We start from the raw sequence: 22,561 nt of genomic DNA on the forward strand, positions 1-22,561 counted from the left end.
TGCAAGTGGACCAGAACAAGAATTCTATGTTCAGACTGTCTGGTCTTATTAGTCAGGCTGCTATATTTTGCAAAAGCTGCAACTTCTGAACTAAGTTCAAGGGCGCAGGTAATTATACAGGGCAACCCAAGCCATTTCTGCATCAAAACTCAGCCCTGAACTTGCCTGAAATGGATCCACATAATCCATGTCATCCAACAGTGTTGGTTGACCACTACCCTCTCAAGAACTTTGTCTAGGAAGGAGACATTCACCAGTGGTCTAAAATTATTTGGATCTTCCATGTCCAGAGTGTTTTTTTTTTCAGGAGCTGCCACAATATGCAAACCAAATCTCCATTTTGGAAGGCTTAATTGGAACCCTCACCTGCCACCCACATTTGCTTAAAATAGGTTTCCATTAAAGGTAGGTCTTATCCATAGTTATAGTAGAACATTGTATCTTCAGACTATCGCCATATTTACCCATGGACATATGAATGATGATTGTTACTGCAAACATATTGCCAAAAGGAAAAACCCAAAGAAAACAAGATTTGTATTGATTGTGTGAGATTTGTGCAATTAGTTCTATGCATTTTGGAAGAGCATTTTGGCCACACATTTCCTGATAACCACTCCCTGCCTATCTTGTGCTAAATGGCCAACTATTTTTGAAACTTAAAGAAGTCTTAAAACTAAATTAAGATAGGGTATCTGGATCTTACCCAAGTTCTTGTGTTCATGTGAAATAGCTTCTAGTGCTCAGAGCCTAGGCAAGTGATGTCACCTATTACATCTTTGTGTGAGGAGGGACATAGGCTTATGTTGGTAGCAGACATGTTTTGTTTAAATATGGGTCTGCTCAAATCAGATACAAACCAGTAAGTGGGTACTTTGATTTTTAAAAAGGAGGACTAAAGGAATGGGGAACAAAATCCCTTCCCTGCCCAGCTGTGCTCTGTTCTGGAGCTTGGCTGGAGTGAAGGAAAATATTTGGGTGTTGCCCTGCAGGAAGACAAGCTGTGGGAATGTGCTCAACACCCATTTGCTTCCAAAATTGGATGCATAACCCCAATATAAATGATTTAAAGAAATGAGGTCCCTTCCAGGGCATCTAGTTTCAGCCAGGTTTAACCTGACATCATTTAGGAAAACTTGCCACTAGAGGGCGCTGTGATACATCCTTTAAAATATTGTCATTCATCCAAAGATGTATCTAGAGATGGAACTTTGCTACTGTTTCAAAATGACTAAACTGTTAAAGGATATTTTAAGAGGTGACAATAGATTCCACCTATTAAAAATTGCTTATATATTCTGTGTACACTGGGTGAACTATCCCATATCCCACCCCTCTTGGCTCTCACAAGTGCAAAGCCTTGACCATACTGGAAGTGGGAATGTTTGATAATAGTGTTTATCTTTCTGAACTTGTTTTATAAGCCCAAAATAATAACAATTTTACTGTGATGGTATTTCATAAGTTTCCGTAACAAAACATTCTTTGTCTAACACTTTAAAAATACTCAAAAATATTACTGTTCAGATAAGATCTATCACCGTAGACTTGTCCCAAGGGGTGGGTGGGATCTACTGTATAGCAGGGGTGGCCAGACTTGCTCAACAAGACAGCCATATAAGGTAAATGTTAGATGTTTGACAGCTGCAAGTGAGTGTCTGTGGCAAACAGGTGTTCATGGCCAGTGGCAAGGGCAGCAAGTGGCAAGGGCATCTGCAGACAGTGGCTGTGGGTGGCAAGCAGCAAGTGGACACCCATAGGTGTCCATGGATGGTGAGCTACAAGCTTAAAAATAAACCCAAAGAGCTGCATGTGGTTCCTGAGCCTTGGTTTGGCCACCCCTGCTGTATAGGAATCTTATTTACATTTTCAAATACATGTGCAGAGCTTACATTTTAGTGATATTTAACACCACTGGAAACTTCTAGGTTGTATCATCAATATAATGAATTGATATTTTAGCAGTGAAGATGACATTGTAATTTGTATTTACATTTTGGTCTTCCCCAGTTTGTTTGTAATGGAGGAAAAAACTCGGTGAACAATATTGGTCATACAGAGAACATACATACATGCCAAAAAGGCTGAAAAACACTTTAAAAACATTAAATAGAGCTAATTGAACTTGTTGGTTAGGAGGACAGACTTGAAAAAGTACCTAAATGGAAATTAATGACATTCTGTGGACATTGGGCTCATGAAGTTTTACAATACTTATTTTACTAAAAGCCAACATAATTTTAGAGAAGGTGGAAGAAAAAAAATCTAAATAGAGAGCTGTTAATGGGAAACTGGGAGAAAAATGTATAAATATGGGTATCTCATTATTAAATCTAAAGATTTTAATCAGATTTTTTCTTAAAATCATTAATATTTCAAAGCACTTTATTTGACATGTATGTATACTCAAGGTCATATGATTTGTGTCTCTTACATGGTGATAAATATGATAACTTTCTGACTATAGTATATTGCAGCATCTGTATTAACTCAAGGATCTTTAAGGTATACCCTTTTCAGGCTGAAGGCAAGAGCACTGGGCACTGTATTCCAACTAGCAGACACAGTCATCCCCCACAGTGTGTGGGGCCAGACCCCACTGCTGGCACGTGGCTTCACACATTATCCTTTTCCTGCTGGAGTCAGGCATTTAAAAAGTGTGATTGCAGCATGACTGGAGTGAGGTTTTGGTAATGGAAGAGAAAAGTTAGTCCTTCCCTTCCCTGCAGCTGTCCCACTGCAAAATGCTGTGGGTAGACTTAATGGAGTCTTCATAGGCATAAATGAAGCCTTATTGCATCTGTTGTTTCCTTCCTTCTTTTCACTCCTTTAGTATTGAAACTTACATTGTAAGCTTCCTGAGGCAGACCTACTTTTTAGAGTAATCTGTTACTACATATACCGATAGTGTGTTATATCCATTCTTGCCTGGAGATATGCAATATTCATTTAATTACTTTTATTGCTCACTTCAACAGTTTTTCTTACTGCTTTGCCATTTGAAGAAAAATAATTATTAAAAGTTAAAGCAAAAGATGGAGGTTGCTTTGTACCTAACCCCAAATGCACTTATTTTAAAATTTCTTTCTGTTTCTGTTCCAAAGGAGGAATGTTCCCAGGCTCTCTTAGCTCTGGTTGCCAGCTGGCTCAGCACCTTTCAAACAGATACTCCTTTACTATTTCCAGGGCCTGGCAATCAACACATCCTTCTTCAATGAGCTGTCCTTTAGTAATATCTGTTTAACAATTTTTTAATATTTAATGGTATGGTTCCATGCCAGCCATTGAACAGGGGAAGAAATGAATAACTTGTTGAGCTTTCCAAAAATGCCCTGATATTCTGTGGACTTCTGTGAAATGGCATTTTCTTCATGCAGCACCCCACTCCCATCACTATCACCACAGCTGTTACTTTGTAATGAAAAAATGAATGCAATAATGTCAGTTTGTTTTGGGGTTTTAGTACTAACATACTAGATGAAATATTTAATTGCAAATCAAGTTTTTAAAAAGTCTGAAGAGGAAGATTTATGTAATGTGCATTATAGCCAAAGATAGAATGTTGGATGCATTTAAAATACAGCAAATGCTGGTAATGGAATATGCTGTCTTCAATTTTCAAGAAGGGAGAACTTAGAATGTTGAGTTCCTTTACTGAAAATTGCAGCGATTTGCCAAGCTGGCTAAAACTAAAGTGGATAGTGAGTGATTTCAATATTTTCCTTTAGAAATATTGATATTTTTCATCATATAGTCTGTAATAATATTTTCTTTCATTAGAATTGTATCTTCTCTTTGTCATCACTTTTGCTTTGGTGCTGGAATTACTTAAGTGTGACTGTTATGTCATAGATTGAAATGACTCTTGTCTAAATATTTGAGGAAAGCTGAAAAATAGTTGCAAAAGGTACCAAATATAAACTTGGTTGTTGCTCCTGCCCCTGTTAAACATTGGGGAAATAATTTCTATATTTCTTCCAGTGCCTTTTCACCTAGAGGGGAAAAACAGACACTGCTCTACTAAAGAGGACAAAATATAAATACTACAACCTAGTCTTGAATTTCAAAAAATCAGTTTATTAAGAAAAATTCACAAAAATGATAGCTTTGCAGAAAAATATTAAAAATAAGTTTTTAATCTTATTTTTCCTTTACATTAAGTTATGAGTTATACTTTTAAAGGCAATGTCTGTGCCCTAGGTACGTAGCTTGAAATTTTATGGAAGTGGCATGGCTAATGACATGGCTTGAAGTAAAAAAGTGGAAATTATTTCTGTAGTGATAGTTAATGCTTTTTTCCTCTGTGAACGTTTAAAAGATTGTTTTTTATTGTAAATTATTGTAAAACAAAATTATATAAAAACACAAAGCTCAGTGAAATTAATAATTGTTTAAATGTGAATATCAATGTAAGAACAGAAATCCAGACATATTAATTATACATGATCTTCAGAAAAGGCATGCCATCCACTCAAATATTGATTGAAACCATTGTTAGATCTTCCATGCATTGTGCTATACAAGTTTTAGGTTTCCCATGTTGTAGAACCAGTCTTTTGGTTTTGAGAAGGGATTTGTTTTGCAATCCATTTATTACACGTAGAACAGGAGTGGATAACTTCTGGCTCTCCAGATGTTTTAGCTTACAGTTCCCATTAGTGCTAGCCATTATAGCCTTCCTGTCCAGTTAGGATTGGTGTAACCTTATGTTGGCCTTTATGATGCCTGTAACTGGTGGGTTGAAACCTATAGTTGGATCACACAACAATTCAAGATGGGTTGTGCCCCATCTCTAATTATCTTTTTGATGGCTTTTTCTTTTGGAGAGGAAAAATTGAAAAATGCAGAAAAGGACGTGCATGTAAAAAGACTACAGGGCAACAGGTTGAAAAAAGCAGATATACAAGGGATGAAATAAAAGTAGGTGGGGAAGAAAACTGGTGGCATATGGGAAAGGGACCCAGCCATAACAACCAAATATGTCCATGTTTAACATTGCTATACACCAGGAATTTTTCAGAAAACAAGCATTGGAACATCAATCCCCTGGTTTGAATGTCATACTGCACTCTGATTAATGTGGCACAGCATGAAATGGGGGGTGCAGAGAGCAGGGGAATAAATGTTCAGCCCGTATACTCATTATCATCTTCCTAAAGCCTGGAACAATTGCCCAGACTGAACCCTATAATCCCCTAAACAACAGTGCAATGACTCATAGGATTGATCCATGAAATGAGTTAGTTTCATGGGTTACTTATTTAAGTCTGCACCTTCTTGACCGAATGTTAGCTGAGTGATATAGTAAGATTATAATGGAGCATTGGCAATGCCATTGTGGATTTGGAGGGCTTTCTCATTATGTAGTCCTCTAGCTTTTACATGAAATCCAGCACGAAGCATTCCATGGATGACCCACATGGCTGGATGACCAGCAACATATATAACTATTTTGTTGGTGGTGGTGGGAAGTGTGTGTGTGCTTGTGCGCATGCAGGTAGGGGATGGGTGGGCTGAATGGCAGTGATTTACAAGGTAGTATTCTAAGTGGACACAGATCTGATCATAAACTGAATAGCAAGCTTATATAGGGATAGGTATCATCATTCATCCTATCTGTTGTTACTTAAAGTCAGACTTATAGAATTCAGTTGCACTTACTCCAGCAAGTGCATAAGATTTATCATTTTTTAAATTAGTAATTTAGTGGACCATAGTTGGTGGCTATAGTCTTATAGATAATACATTGTAAGACATATTTCTTGCTATGCAATAAAGATATGATGATTGTTGATTAAGCATTTCTTTTCCCTCTTCTAGCTTTTCGTTGTAGCTTCCAGTTTCTTGGAAATATTGCAACAGGAAACAAAGATTCCCAGAACAGGATTTGGGAGCTTGCTTTCCCTTCTGTTTTCTTGTAAGCATCACTAAGCATCTTCTTTCTCCACTCAAAATGGATAATATGTGGTTGTATTTACATTTCATTGAGATTGTTTGCTAACACCAAAATGCTTAAGGGGAAAATAATTTGACTCTATTGTCATATGCTTTAAATTTTACATGAATAGGTTGGTTGTACATATTAAGAAAGAGCAACATATTAAAATGTTTAACGTTTCCTATCTGTACCCAAAACTGCATGGCTTAACAGTCCTTATTGTTTGTTTAGTTTAGCAAGTGAGCTTGACTATAATGTTAACAAGTAATGGATAACAAAAAGCCTCCAGAAGCAGTTTCATTAAAAATGAGTTAAAAATTTAGGTTGCTATAGTACATCACTTTACTTGGAAGCCTACCCAACAGAATTAGATTGAGTTTTGAAATATTGTGGAACATAGGTTGTTAATAGGATTGTTGTGCATCCAGCCTAGTATTAATTAATATTACATTAAAGCTGTGTTAATTTTCATAGGAATAAATTAAATTGTAAAGAAAAGATCATAGTTAATTTCTATGATGCACATTTTGCAGCAGGCACCTTAGGCATTGCCTCTTTTGTATGAAAGAAGGAGATTGTTTTTTCTAAGACAGGTTGCATCACACCATGTTTTGGTTATTGTATTAAAAGACTTCATAGTTTAAGAACTTTTCTACTATGCGGGGGGATCCATTCAAATGAGTCAGCCTAACAAATTATCTACCAAATGTTACATCCCAACTTTTAAATCTTAAATATACTGCCCTTAAAATGAGACATCACATTCTGAGAAATTCTTTCACTAGTCCATACCTTACACCCTTCCTTTCTTCAATAAGATGATTGGCTCTCTTAACCTTTGTTCTTTTTTCTTTTCTTTTTTAAAAGAAACTACCTATTGCTTTTAATTCCTTATTGCAGGATTTCTCTGCAGACATTGATGTACAGTGGACAGAATTTTGGGCTTTGAACTGGGAAATCTCAGTTTAAATCTCCATTTGGCCATAAAACTTGTTTGGCCATAAATCTTATGTAGATATAGCCTTGAGCAAGTCTTAGTCTAACCTGCTTTACAAAGCTGTGAGGGTAAGGAAGTGTAAGCTGTGTGAGGGTAAGGAAGCTAGCAGTTATTTGAAAGATGCTGCAAGTATCATCCTGTCATGGTTTAAGCATTTTTTAAATACCCTTCTATGGGAGAATTTATTTAGTTTCATTGAAATGCCTGGAATTTACATTACTATTATTATAACATTAAACTTAAATCTTGACTTTTTTTTCCTTTTGTGAGGAACTCAAGGTGGCTTATATAGTTGTCTTCCACTCCATTTTTATCCCAACAACAACAGCAATCACCCTGTGAGGTGAGCTAGGCTGAAAATTAGTGACTGACCCAAAGACACTCATTGAGCTTCATGGCTACATGAAGACCAGAACCCAGATCTTCCAGGTCCTGAGTCCAACACTAACCAGCATGTCACACTGGCTCCCTACTTCAGAAAGATGTTTTAGAAAATTGGTATAAAATTATACCACATATTAATGCATACTCTGGCAACAACAACAGCTTTTGGCTTAGCATCAGATGAGAAATTTCAAGAGAATCAAGAACATATCAAACTGACTCTAACTTTACTTGCCACAGGTAAAACATGGACACATTATCACAGAACTGTGTGTTATATTTTGCAGACTGAAGGGTTGATTGGGAGAGCTCTCAGAATGAAAGCAAATGGAAAGGAATACTTGCTGACTTTTTAAAAATTCTGTACACTTGGATGTTCAGAATCAACTACTGGTATACTATTGTAAATAGCCCTTAACAATATATTATCCTCCTCTTCTAGGAATTGCTTAAATTATCAGGATGAGAAAATTGTTTCGTATTGCTCTATGGTTCTTTTCACTTGCCTGAACCCTGAAAGAATGATAGAACTGCAAGAAGAAAACAACTTGAATGTTGTCCTTGCTATTCTGCAAGCCTCCAGAAGATACCCTGAATCAGAATGGGTGTATGTATTTTTTAATTTTTTCAAAATTATTGGCAAATGTACTTATTTATATTTCATTTGATAAGAAATGCATCTTACTCTAACTTGTTTTTAGTATAAATATTGTAAGAATATAATACTGATTTAAATTTTGTGACAAGTTATGCCAGGATCTAAAGAACTACATGCCCTGTGGTGCTTCCTAGCATGCTTGTTCTAAGAGTAGCTTTCTCTCAACAAGCCATCTCATAACTTAGTACAATTTCACACTTTTCCCCTCTTGCCTGGAGCTTCTGCTGGGGGAGAAAAGAGAAAATGTGTATCCTTTGTATGTGCATACAAAGGCAGCAGTGGTGAGGTGGGGGTTCCTTGTCCGAAGGGCCTCTTTGATTTAACTAAAACTTCAATTTGCAGTTGCAAAGAAGTATCACAACAAATAATTATTGTTTACTGATTGTTAGATTTTTTTCTTTTTCTTAGTACTTCTCTTGAAAACCTAACGTATTTTTCCGTCTATAAGATACGCCCATGTATAGGATGCCCCCCCACTTTTCCTACTGATCTCCAAGCGAGCAAGCTGCTGCCACGCCCACACGTGCCACCTCACCACCCCCCTGCCCACGCTGCCTCACCCTCCGCACGCGCTGCCTCGCCACCCCCCACTTTTCCTACCAATCGCCGCCTCGCCGCCCCCGCAGTTCTCCTCTTGGCTCCCTGTGTATAAGACGCCCCTCCATTTTTAGGTGAGTGTTTTTAAGAAAAAGTATCGTCTTATACATGGAAAAATACCATAGTAGACTATTCAGATGCAAAGACTAACCATGATTTGGAGCCTGGGACTAGGCTACAGGATTTTATGTTCCCTTTCCTGTCTTTTTCTTGTGTGCAAGTTTCTTAGGGATGTTGTGTAATTGTGGATAAAGCTGGTCTCAGGATTCTGTCTTAGGAATTTAAAATCACTCTTAGTTATTTTCAACAATTGGCATGTAATGCTGAACCTGCATAACTACTTATTGCAGTCACCCTTTATGTTGGCAAGAATGACAGGCTGGATTATCCTGTGCTGTTATGTTACTTGATATTTTGTCTATTGGTATGGTAACTGGGTAAAATTTAATAAGAATAATTTCATTCATAAAACTTTTATTTGCATCTCCTGGAATAGCTTGTACAGTGGGGGACCCACAAAGCATTTGGCGTCTCAAGTGATTAAGTTAAAAATAATGGGCACATACTGCAGTCTTGCAGACTGGAAAAATTCACAACTGAGGAAATAAACTTGTCTTGATTGTGCTACTTCAGTCTGCAGGTGGAGATCGTGTGATAGAATGCAAATCCTAAAAAGGCTAGGTTTTCCTTAGGAAAAGGCTAGGTTTTCAAGCCTTCATAACAGTCTTGGATTGGTTGAAGTTAAATCAACTGAACCCCAGAAGAAGGTTAATCTTAAGAAGTTAGAGCTACCGTAGGTAGTATTTCTGGATACTTAGGTAGCAGCAGTGTCCAGGAATCTTTTGTATGTAAAACAGGTTTTGACTCAGCCATTGATGCTCTATTCAGTCCCTTGTTAGTTGCTGCAGTTGATGTTGAACCAAATCAGGAAGACACCATAGAAGTTTCAGATGATTCAGAATGTGGCCATCACAGGTTTGTTTGGAGCTAGCAAATTGCATCATATTAAACTGATCCATTAGTCAACACATTTTGACTTGGCTTAGTAGACTGGCTTTCCACATTATGTGTGTTGCCCTCAGCCTTTCTTTCGCTTGAGTCTCAGCATACTGCAGAAAATCCAGAGTTAAAATCTGTGACCTTTTGCAGAGCATGAAAGCAGCAGATTGCTGCTGCCGCCTATTGCAAATGTTCAAGGGGAAGAGAGTAATTTACACCTCCATTCTTCTGCATGGGATGGAGGAAAAGGAAAGATGGGTTTCACTCTGGAAATCATGCTTCTGCAAAAAGCAACCACAATATGTAGTCAGAACCAGACATAGCGTGCATGGTAGGGTAAGTTAATGCAAGCTTTTTTTTCCCTAACCCTGAATGCTGTTAAGGAAGGCAAAATCTTGCATGTTTTGGTAAAGTCTTACAATATTTCCCCACATGTTTCCCCAGCTGGTGTGCAGGTGGCTGCTACCTGTTTATTTACTGGGGTCTTGGAGCCAAGCTACACTCTATATGGTAGATAATGCCACTGTATTTCTCAATATAATGTTCTTCTATTACAGGGGTCCTCAAACTTTGTCAACAGGGGGCCAGTTGAAAGGCAGTGGCAGGCGCGGGCCAGCAAGGAGGCAGTGTGTGTGTGTGCGGTGAAGCAGTGGGTGAGGTGGCGGGCGCAGCGAGGTGGCGGGCGCAGCAATTGCGGGCACAGTGGGCCCCAGGCTCACATAATTAAAAGGCAGGCCAGATAAATGGGCATGTCAGGGTGGATAGTTTGAGGACCCATGTTCTATTACAAACAGCTGTATGCGGTAATTTGGATCTGTGAGGGAAAATGTTGCCTGTTCTGCTGCCCTGATTCAGAGAGGCTTCCTAGAAATTCTCTTGTAGAACTGCCATGTAATGTTTAATCAGGTCTTCAGATAATGGAACAAAATTCTCTTTTGTGTCATGGAACATGTGCAGAGACAATCCCAAAGTAGGTCCATTCCTTTATTAACTTGAGGGCTGTTTGTTTTTACTTCTAGATCTCAAAAGCCTTCTACTATTGTTGCTATTGCAGTTACCATAGAACAGTGGTGGCGAACCTATGGCATGTGTGCCACAGCGGGCACGCAGAGCCCTCTCTGTCGGCACGCGAGCCAAGTCACCCCAGCATTGCCACAGCAGCCGAGCATTAGATAACAGCACATATAGAGGTCATGCATATGCTCAGAAAGGAGTAGTGGCACCAGGCAATGATGGCATGAGCCATGACTCATTAGCTGCGACTCATCCAAGCTTTTTCATGGCCGGTCAGTGCGCTGCCAAGGATATATATATATATATATATATATATATATTTGCTTGAACTGGCTGTGAGTTGTTTTTTCTAAACTAAAACCTGTTTTCAGGTTTTATTGTAGTATTGGCACTTTGCGATAAATAAGTGGGTTTTGGGTTGCAGTTTAGGCACTTGGTCTCTAAAAGGTTCACCATCACTGCCATAGAATATTCACACAATAGTAACTATAGCTATTTCCTAGCTAACCTACTATTTATTTATTTATAATTTATTTAACAAGTTTATATACTGTTCACAGCTAATGAGCTTTTCAAATGGTTTACAATGTGTATGCATAATTAAAATACAATGCAATTTTAAGTCCGCAGAAGCTGTACACATGGGCTCTTCCTTCATAATCCATCACCTCCTCAGCTGCACTGTGCATTTATTTCCCATCTAGTCAAATAAATGCTAGACTGGGTCTGGAGAAGTCCTCATTTTATATTATTGCTCAGATATGACACTTAGCCTTGACTTGTGCTGTTTCACAGTGTCAATCTATGTCACAGGATTGAAATTGCTGTTCTTCATTCTGGTCTCGCTGTTAGGTTAAAATGTGATAATTTGAGGGTGTGACTCCAATATTATTCCATCTTCATTGGTTACCTGTTGAGCTCTGAGCCAAATTTAAGGTGCTTGTTTTAATATATAAAGCCCTAAATGGCTTGGGCCCAGTGTACCTGAAGGACGGAGTGCTCCCATATGTACCTACCCAGCCTCTATGATCAGTCTCAGAGCCATCCTCCAAGGACTTTAGGAGGCTAGTAAAAAAGGGGTCTGCCTCACTAGTTGCACTCTACCGGTGGAACAGCCTCCTGAAAGCAGTTTGCATGGTGCCCTTGTTACAATCTTTTAAGTGCCAGGCAAAAACAACTTTATTTTCTAGGTATTTTAATAATTGATTTTATCTTGAAAATGTTGTGACATTGTTGTTTTAATTTATATAGTTTTAAATTATTATCCCTCAGCTGTGTACTGTTTGTTTTATTGTCTTTTGTTATTGTTGTGTGTTTTAATTGATTGCTTTTATTATTATGGTGTGTTATTATTTCATTGTAATCAGCTTAGAGGATCCTTGGGCCAATACAGCAGAATATGATTTTAACAATCAATAAAGTTGGGGAGGACTGATGTCAAAACTGGGAAGTCGCTTTCTGTTGACCACTCACTTCAGTCAGCATTGAGAGTACATGAAGAAAAACATGAGATAAATGGGAGTACTTAAATTACCAATGCCCCAAGCTGTTTGGGGCCTTAAAGAGCCAGTACCATGTATTGAGGCTGGAAACTAATAGGTAGCCACTGAAGATTTTTGGAGGCATATGGTCTTAATCCATCCCACCTCACAGAGTTATTGTTGTGAGGATGAGGTTATGTAAGCCACTTTGGATTTCTTGAAAGAGAAAAAAGATAGAATATTGTCTTGTATTGTATTAACAATTCAGGTTAGTTTCCTTAGAGTTTGGATGGATTAACACAACATGGTTTCTACCATGATGTTAAGATGGACTGTCATGTCATTTGAATCTTGTCATGGCAGTTCAGAATAGAACATTTGATTTTTCAAAACCATGATAAGAAACAACAGTACATTCTGTGGTTTTATTGCTTCACCATGATTTCTCTGGTGTCTGAATCTGGTATTGTGGCTTCTATGGTCTTAGTATGTGGCTAAAACAAAGCATCCTGGATAAAGAGTCTAGCTATTCAGCATGGGATTGAATTTCAATCAAAGTGGTTGATGGCATACAGACCAACAGTGGGAAGGCTGAAGAGGGTAGAAACCATGCTAGGCACATCTGAGGAAAAATATCATGGAAAGCACACAGGGTTGCTTTTATGACTTGTGAACCCTGCCATTGTCTGACCTTGCCGATAAGAGCATGATACCTGCATGAATTTTAAAAGATCTCATCCTTCCAGTTTATGAGGTGGCAACACTGGATTAGGGTTGTGAAGTAGTTACTGAGAAAAGTGGTTCTTTGACTTTTGGCTGTAAGTGTCTGCTCCAATATAAGGATCAGCTGCAAAGAGTTGTTTAGCTCAAGTACTGTGCCCTTTCTCAGTCATAACTAGAGCATATCTGTAAGCTTTTGGGAATTGAGGTGCTGATAACCCCTCATCCCCATTGAAGACCCAAAGTGTTATAGGAGAGTAAATAGATCACTTGTAGAATACTCTCCAATTCTAAACATTCCAGATTAAGTCTATGATATATTGAGAGGGACACAGGTGGTGCAGTGGGTTAAACCACTGAGCCAATGGGCTGTTGATCAGAAGGTTGGCAGTTTGAATTGGCGTGATGGGATGAGTGTCTCCTGCTTTGTCCCAGCTCTTGTTTACCTAGCAATTCTAAATCATGCAAATGCAAGTAGATAAATAGGTACCACTTAGGTGGGAAAGGTAACAAAGGTTCTGTGTGCCCTGGCCACATGACCACAGAAGCATCTTTGGACAACTTGCCGACTCTTGGGTTTACAAATGGAGATGAGTAGTGCATGTGCAGGGGAACATTTACTTTTACCTTACACTGAGTTTGAAGGATCTCAGTAAAGCCTGGGAGAGCCTCCTAAAGGAAACCCTGGAGAGCTGCTAACAAGCAGACTAGGTAGTAGTGAGTTAAATATTCCAGCGGTTTATTTAATTCTAAGGCTAATTTTAATATCCTAATGATGAGCATGGATGTAAGTGAGCTAATCCTAGAAAGAAAGAAAGATTTGAGTTAAGGAACCTTTGTGGATGATTTGCAATGTTGACTGAGGATTCATTTTGTACAATTCATGTTTTGTCAAATCATTCATATAAAAATCAAATATTAATGTTTAATCTATCCAGCTTCTCCTTCTCTGTTTATTATCTTTGTCCTATAATCATTACTGTGGTTATGAACTCATGTATTTTCCCTGCTAGGGGAAGAGAAGATAGCAGAAATAAGATAGGAATGTCATGGATTACAGTGTAAAATGACCCAATTGCACTTCTCTGAGTGTGTTTCTTCCCATTTTTAAAAACAGGGTTCTGTATGTGCAAGCCATGCCTTAGACACTGAAAAATTGAATAGTCTTTAAGAAGTCAGATTCATTTCTCTATTTTGGTTTGTTCTAATGAGCGGCAGAGAAGAATGCTATGTCTTTGGAAGCTACTGGCTATATAATGGGGAAAAAAATCAACACTGAGAGACTGAGGGAGCTGGGTCTTTTCAGTCTTGAGAGGAGAAGACTCAGAGGGGACTTGTTAGTGACATAGAGGTATGTGAGGGGGTGCCACACAGAGATGGGTTATAGCCTTTTTTCACCTGCAGTGGAGGGCAGGACAGGTTCAAATACAGCAAAGCTCAGGGAACCAAGATTTAGGGTAGATGCCAGGAAGTAATCCAGACAGTTAGGACCCCTAGTGTATGGAATGCTTCCATGGGAGGTGGTTGAAGCCCCATCGGTGAGGGTGTTTAAGAATAGGCTGGACATGCACATGGTAGGCATGTCATGGGTGCAGCCGGCTGGAGCCAGGGTCAGACTAGATGGCCCAGGAGGCCCCTTCTGATTCACTCTGTTTCTATGTTTTGATGTGTTATCAAGTTTAAGTCTTGAAGCTGCATAAGTGTCTAGATTGGGAAAAATGCTTCAGAGCTTCATTGTATCTCATCCTAACCAAGTCATTTAATTTAGAAACACTATGGGATGCCATTAAAAATTGGATTTAGAACTGTGATTCAGTGAAATAAATATTAGACTGTTAACTATGTAGTCCTAATTAATAAATCTGCATACACTTTCATAATTGCATTATATCTCTGAGAAAGTATTCTTTAATTTTAAACAATACATAAACATGTTGTGGCAAGCTGCATTACACATTAGCTCTTACATGTAAGAGAAAGGGAAATTTACCTTCTAACATGATGCCTATAGTTTAACTACTTGTATTAGAAACAATTTTTAAGAACAAATGTTTTAATGGGTTACTGAAGCAGAGGATTTTTAGAGAGAAAATAAACATTGGGGGGCGGAGCCAGCTCAGAATGGATTTCGGACGCTAAAATCTGCACTCCTCATGATCATCAACAAAAACATGATTAAAATATACTCAAATTAAGATAAAGAAACACTGGATAAATGCATAAAACGTAAGTTAATTCCTTTGTTTATCTCCTGGGAAGATTTGAAACACAGACGTGGACTGAGAGTTGTTTTTGTGATCTGAAACTGCTGGCTCTAGCCCAGAGTAAGCCATATTTCAACTGTCTACGGATTGAGAAACAGAGTTTATGTTATAAATACTCTGGCTGCTTATTAAAATAAGCTTTAAAAAAGCTAGGGAAGCAGCGATACAGAGAAGGTTACTTTGTTGAAGGATTTTTTTTTTTAAATAAGAAGTGACTCTTCTCTCTCCCCCCGGGCAGCTGGAAGGCCGAGAGAGTGCCGATACCGAAAACAGTCGGACAGAGCTGTAAGGAATGCAGATTAAAGCTAATTAAAATCCCAGGACTAACTTTTCTGCTAAGTTGTTTATACTATAAAATAACAAGCAATTAATAAAAAAGAAAAAAAACCCTAACAATTAAACAAGCAAGTATGATAGACAAAACAAACTATGCAATGAATTGCATCTGAATCTGAACTGCATCTGAATTTGCTGGCTATTTGTTAAATCGCAGCTGCTCATTCATTGATTGAAAGTGTAGTTCAATGATGGACTGCAAATGAGATCATTAAATCCAAGGGCTCTCTCTCCACTTAGCTGGAAGTAATAGTTGTAGACTGTATGTCCAAGTGTAGTAAAAGTGCAGGAAACATGAGATCTTGATCTTGAGAACCGAAGACTGTTTAGCAAAGATCCAGGGCGAAATAAGATTCTTCTCACAAACCTCATCCATCAGATTTGCGATTAAAAAGAGTAGAGATGAGTGGAAAAAAGAAATCATCACCGGAACAATCACCGGAAAAAGCAACGACTTCAATACTTCTACAAGAAATAAGAGAAATAAAAACAAAAATGGATGTAGGATTTGATGGTATGAAAGAAGAGATGAAGAAGCTGGATATTAAAATAGATAATATGAATGGAAGAATAAAAGAATTAGCTAAACAAAATCAAGAGAATCTCCAAATAATTACAGAAGTGAAAGCTCAGGTGAGTGAACAGGATAAAGAGTTAAAAAAAAGATGACTATGATAGACCAGGTCTCTGAAAGTGATCGAGATTCGAGGTAGACAATGAAGATTGAATTATACACCTTAAAGAATATCCAGAGGATGCGAAAGAGAATGAAGATAAATTGATCCAATCAATATTGGATTGGGCTAAAACTGTTCTTCCAGATGTTTCCTTTACAAGATATGATATTGATGCAATACATAGAGTTGACCCAAGAAGACCAGGAAGAAAAATACTAAGAGACATTGTGGTTAGATTTTGGACATATGCAAAAAAAGAATAACTGATGTGGAAATTACGGAATATGACACCAATTATGCTGGAAGGTCATCAGATTCAAGTCTTTCCTGATCTATGTAATGAGACTTTGCAGTGGAGAAGAGATATGTCTCAAGTCTGTCAAATACTCCAAGAGAATTCCATAAAATATAGTTGTGGGTTCCCAATTTTTATGGGGTTTGCTTATAATGGAAAATATTATAGAGTGGATACAAAGGAAGAAGCACTGGAATTACTGAAGATGCTCAGAATTATCCTGGGTTAGGAATACATAGCACAAATGCAAAAGTTAAAGGACATATCTACATTTTCAAGAAGGAAGACAGAGAAGGAGAGGAGAGATAGTGAGAAGGAGAAGCTGAGCATAGAAGTAGGAGGCTCATCCTCTCCATAGAGGCAGGAAGAAGAGGAGATCCAGAAAAAGAGAAGATTTAGAAGAAGGATGAAAAGATAAGATTTATATGTAATGGGTATAGAATATATTGTATTTGTTAGTGTTGAAATTATTACCGAAATATAAGAGAATTTTGAGTATAGAATAAAAGGGTATAGATGACTGGGGAGGGTGGAATGGGTGTCTGGGGACTACGAAGGGAAGGCTTCTCTCCCCCCCACCCCCGGAAGCCCAAAGCGGCAGGGAGGAGAGAATCTCCTGAAGATGGGCAAGGGGCCCTCCATACACAGCTGTGGTGGGGAATTTGGTGGGGGTAGGGTTAAGTTGATTTGGGTGGTTGTTATGGTCTTGGAGTGTTTATTTTATCACATTTGGAGACCAAAAAGAACATTTAATGTATTGAAAGAATGGGAAAAACACTGAAGATTGTGTCTTGGAATGTAAATGACTTGGGAGAAAGACATTAACGAGCCAGAATCAAAAAATCTTTATATAAAGAAAAAGCAGATGATATATTTTTAGAAGAAATGCATCAAAAGAAAGATGGGGTAAATGAAGTAAAATTATACTGGGCAGATATGTACGAGAAATCATATGGTAGTTCAAAAGCTAGAGGTGTTGCAATCATTCTTGCCAAAAGATGTGAATATAAATATAAAAAACAACCATCTGGGGAGATTTCTAATAATACAAGCTCTAATGTATGGACAAGAGATGACATTATTTAATATATTTGCAGCTAATATAAATCAAAGGGAGTTCTACGACAAGGAATATAAAGAAATAGAAGAATTAAAAAAAGGGTATGTGATAATGGTGAGTGATTATAATATGGTTATGGATAAAGAAAAAGATAAATCTAACCCATCAAAGTCAAATATAAAATATAAGAATACAGATTTAAGTAGATTTATTAATGAAAACAGATTTAAAGATGTTTGGAGAGAATTAAATGGAGAACAGAAAAGTTATATATTTTATTTAAAAAGACATAAAAATTTCACAAGAATAGACTATATTTTTGTAACATCAGAAATATTGTCCAAGATAGTTAAGGCGGATATAAAAGTAATTAAAATATCAGATCATGCAATGATAACAATGGAAATGGAAATAAAATATCCTGTCTATCTATTATATCTATTATAGACAGGCAAATAGATTAAGAATTTAAGGATTTTTTAAAAATGAAAAGATTTTAGAAAAAATGGGGGAAAAATTAAATATGGGAAATAAATGAAAAAGGATGTAGTAATACAAGTGTAATATGGAATACAATGGAAGCAGTGGTAAGAGGGCTAGGAATACAATATTCATATAATTTTAAAAAAAGAGCAACACATAATGAGACTAGAAGAAGACATTAAAGAATTAGAGAAAAAGTAGAGAAAACAAAATTATGTTAGAATTAACAGCAAAAAGAAAAGAAATACAAAATATTCAAATAGAACAAGTTCAAAGAAATCTAATTTACTTGACAAGAGAATTTTATGAAAATAGTAATAAAAATTCCAAAATGCTGGCCAAAGCCACACAAGTCAAAAAAGCAAAAAAAATTATTGGAGTAATAAAGAACGAAAAAGGGGAAAAATGTAACAAGATGAAAAAAAAACTTTTAATTTTTCAAAGGTTTTTTGAAAAGCTATATAAGGGAAATGAAATAGATTTGAAAGAAAGCCAAAAATTTATAGAAAAGAATTTAAAGTGTAAAATTTGAGAAGAGGATAAAGAAATCGTGGAAGCTCAAATAGAAGAAGAAGAGATATTGGAAGTTATTAATAAATTAAAAATAGATAAAGCGCCAGGATCTGATGGATTGGGTGCTGAATATTATAAAAATTTTTAACAATTATTAGTCCCTAAAATGAAAATGATATTTAATGAAATAATGGAAGAGGAAGCAATTCCAAGTATTTGGAGATAACCCATGATAGTATCGATAGCAAAATCTAAAAAAGACCTTACAAATCCTGGATCTTATTGACCGATATCTCTGATTCATCAAGATGCTCTACAGCAATATTGGTAAATAGATTGAATACATTTATAGATAAATATATAAGGAATGATCAATGTGGGTTTATAACAGGTCGACAAATGTCAGATGTGGTAGGGAGAGTATTAAATATTAACAATTATATTGAGAAGCAAAACATAAATTCAAGTATACTAGCTTTAGATATATTTAAAGCCTTTGACTGTGTGGAATGGCCAACAATGAAGATCTTAATAGAGAAGATGGGATTTGGAGTAAAGTTTAAGAAAGTAATAAATCAATTATATTCAGAAAATATGGCAAAAATAATTGTAAATGATGGTATTTTACAGAAACAATAATCCTAAACCAAGGAATGAGACAGGGTTGTCCCTTATCCCCAATAATATTTCCTTTCATGATGGAAGTACTGGCAAATGCAATTAGGAATGACACACAGATAGAAGGAATCAGAGTATGTCAGAAAATTAAAATTAATTTATTTGCGGATGATACATTGTTGACATTTCAAGACCCAATAGATATTATAGAGAGGATATATTTATACATTTATTTCTATTTATTACATTTAAAGGAATTTGGGAAATATAGTGAATTTCAAGTTAATTGGGATAAATCCGAAATGATGTTATATAATCATAGTAGTGATGAAGTGGATATATTAAAAGAAAAATATAAATTAAAAATAGTAGACAATATTAGATACTTAGGAATCGATATTCCAAAAGATAGTCAAGAATTAAAGAAGAAAAATTATGAAAAGTTAAAGAAGGACATAAAAGATAAAATAGGAAAATATGAAAAGGTAAAATGATCATGGTTTGGAAGAATAGCAGTAACAAAAATGAAAATTCTGCCAAAGATTAATTTTTTGTTTTGTATGATCCCAATTAGGTTTTATGATCATGAATTAAAGGAAATGCAGAAATTATTGGAGGTTTATTGTAATGGAGGGAAGAGAGCAAGAATAAGTGAAGCACTTCGGTATGAATTACAAAACAAAGGAGGGTTGGGCATTCCAGATGTTAAAAAGTACTGGGTTGCAAACCAATTAAAGATAGTTCCAGATATTATATCCCAAAATAAAGAATTAATATGGAGTGATATCGAATTGGTTTAAAAAGGATATTAGAAAGATTATTAAGAGAATTCAAAATTCCTTTTAAAAAATACGATGGAAGTATGGGAAAAATGGAGACAACAGTTAATCCCGGGAACTTCTCCGTTAAACCAGTGGTCGAAATGGAGAAATTCCCAAAAATAGAATTAAAGGATTGGAAAACTAAATTAAAAAATAACCATATATATATATGGGAAGACTGGAAAAATAAGATACAAAAGATATCACAATGAAGGAGTATATTGCCAGGGGTTAAATTAAATTGGTTAAATCTAATTCAATTAGAAAAATTGATAAAGATGGAGGATGAATTTAAAGAGGAAGAAAGGCAATTAACAAAATTTAAAACGATCCTAAAAGAATGTGAGACTGAGGAAGAATACACAAGTAAAGGAAGAATTGCCAAAATCTATAGGATATTAATGGAGTTAGGGGATCAGACAAAAAGTTTAAAATCAATTTGGGAAATGGATGTAGGTGAAAAAAAAGACAAGGACTGGAAGAATATTTGGAATAGAAGAGTATATAAGAATATGTCAGTGAGAATTAAAGAGCATGGATACAAGGTGATATACAGATGGTATTTAACACCAGTTAAGTTAAATGAAATTGATGACAAATATTCTAATATATGTTGGAGATGTGGTAAAGAGATCGGAACTTATAAACATATGTAAAAATATACAAAATATTTGGATTATGGTATTTAAGGAAATTGGAGAAATTTTAGATTTAGACTTAGAAATGTCACCAAGAATGGTGTTATTACTGTTGATAGAAAAACAAGATATAAATGAAGCTAAGAAAGAATTGATTGTAAGTATGATAATGGCAGTTAAGCTAGTGATAGTTAAATATTAGAATTGGGTTTTGCAAAGGCATGAGTGGTATAATGAAATATGAAACATGGTAATTAATGATAAGTTGATGACAGAAATAAAAATTAAAAGAGAGTTAATGAAAGCAAATAAATATAATGTAATTTGGGAAGATTTTGTAAAAGCAGTACTGATAGAAGGCAAAGGCTGTAAACCCAGTCAAGATTATATGAATTTCTGGAGGGGATATGGAAATAATTGAAGTATTATTAATTGTTACAGTATGTGAATGGTGGTAGCATTGGTCTCCGGGAAAGTGGGGGCACTTTATTATTTACTTTAATTTTTGTGTTTTTGTTATTATTGTTGTGATGTATTGCATTTATGGGTTCTTTTGTCTAAAAAAAATAAATGGGGAAGAAAAGAGAGAAAATAAAAATTAATTTGCAATTATTGTACTGTGCATATCTAAATCTCTTGTACACTTGGAATATTGTTTACAGTTTTAACATGACGTTTCAAAAAGGCTATTAATTATAGAGTTGGAGAAGGAGCAGAAAAGAGTTTCCTTATTTTAACTAATTGCAATTTTGTGTTTTATTGGCTGGTCAATGACCAAATAAAGGATGGATGGATGGATGGATTGACAGATAGATAGTGTTGGAAAAGGAGCAAGAAAGACCAACTGAATGATCAAGGGGTTTGAACAACTCTTCTATGAGGTTACAACCCCTGGAACTACAGTGGCACCTTGGCTCACGAACTTAATCCATTCCACAACTCTGGTTGCAACCCAAATTGGTCATGAGCCAAGTCAAATTTCCCTATAATGTTCAATGTAAACATTACGTTGTGGCCACCCTTGCCCTCTCCCCCACTGGCGTGGGTGAGAGCTACGCTGGACTGGGGGCGGGGGGCGGGGATGAGCTGCTGGCATATCTCGCCAGAGACGGCTGGGCCGGGGCCAGAACTGGGCATCCCCATCACCACCTGCCGCCGTGCCGTGCCGCCGCCGAGGACTCCGCAAGCGCACCTGCCAGACCTGGGACAGCTGATGCTGCTGATGGCGGCCATCGCTGGACCCGGGGGCTGGAGGACGCTGCAGCCAGACTGCGGGCCAGATATTGCCCGTGGACAGACACCGGGGATGCCAACTTGCTGGCGAGTGCTGTGGGGCCACCCTTGCCCCCTCCCCCACCGGCATGGGTGAGAGATACACCGGATTGGGGGCAGGGCACGGGGACGAGCCACTGGCATATCTCGCTGGACGTGGCCGGAGCTGGAGACCTCGGCCTGGCAGTCGAAGGGCGATGGCCTAAGGGCGGTCGTCGCCATTTGGAACCGTTTGGGACCATGCGGGGGCTGGGCTGGCCAGGGACTTTGTTAGTTGGCTGGCTGGTGGGAATTGTAAATTGTAATTTTGTACTGGGTGGTTGAGGGGGAGTTTTTAAGGATTTTTAACGTGCTTTTAGTCTAATTTTTAATGGATTCATCTCCGGCTATGGTTATGGGGTTGCCTGGGGTGCGTGGGCGCCACCATTGGGGTGGTCATGGACAATGGCCGTTATGGGGTTGGGTGTCTAACGAGTCCATGTAGAAGAAGGAGGGACAGATGGTTGACACCTGTTCCTCCTTCTGGTTCTTCCCCCAGCCGGAGGGTTCCAGGTAGGCTTCTCAACCACCCCCCGGGCCTGTCGGTGTTGTTGCTTAATGCCAGGTTGGTCCATAATAAATCATCCCTCATCCACAATTGTGGATGAGGGGGCCAACCTGGCTTGCATCACAGAGACTTGGGCGGGAGAGGGGGGGATGTCTCCCTCTCTCATGGCCCAGGTATCTGGTCCAGCACCGGCCATGTCTGGAGGGGAGGAGGGGTCGTTTTAGGTTACCGAGCTTCCTTCTCCCTCAC

At 37.4% G+C, this 22,561-nt stretch overlaps 1 protein-coding gene across 2 annotated transcripts in view; it reads left to right on the forward strand.

Annotated features, from left to right (window-relative positions):
• The window catches only part of ATXN10 (ataxin 10), a 116,197-nt gene that overhangs the window by 40,478 nt on the left and 53,158 nt on the right, over positions 1–22,561 (forward strand). For both annotated transcript variants that reach the window (XM_044450822.1, XM_044450821.1), the window contains exons 4-5: positions 5,821–5,917; positions 7,762–7,926. In XM_044450822.1, coding sequence (XP_044306757.1) covers positions 5,821–5,917; positions 7,762–7,926 — 262 coding nt within the window. The remainder of the gene's footprint in view (positions 1–5,820; positions 5,918–7,761; positions 7,927–22,561) is intronic.

This window comes from Varanus komodoensis, unplaced genomic scaffold (assembly GCF_004798865.1).
Source record: "Varanus komodoensis strain SLA01 unplaced genomic scaffold, ASM479886v1 scaffold69, whole genome shotgun sequence".
Lineage (NCBI taxonomy): Eukaryota > Metazoa > Chordata > Lepidosauria > Squamata > Varanidae > Varanus > Varanus komodoensis.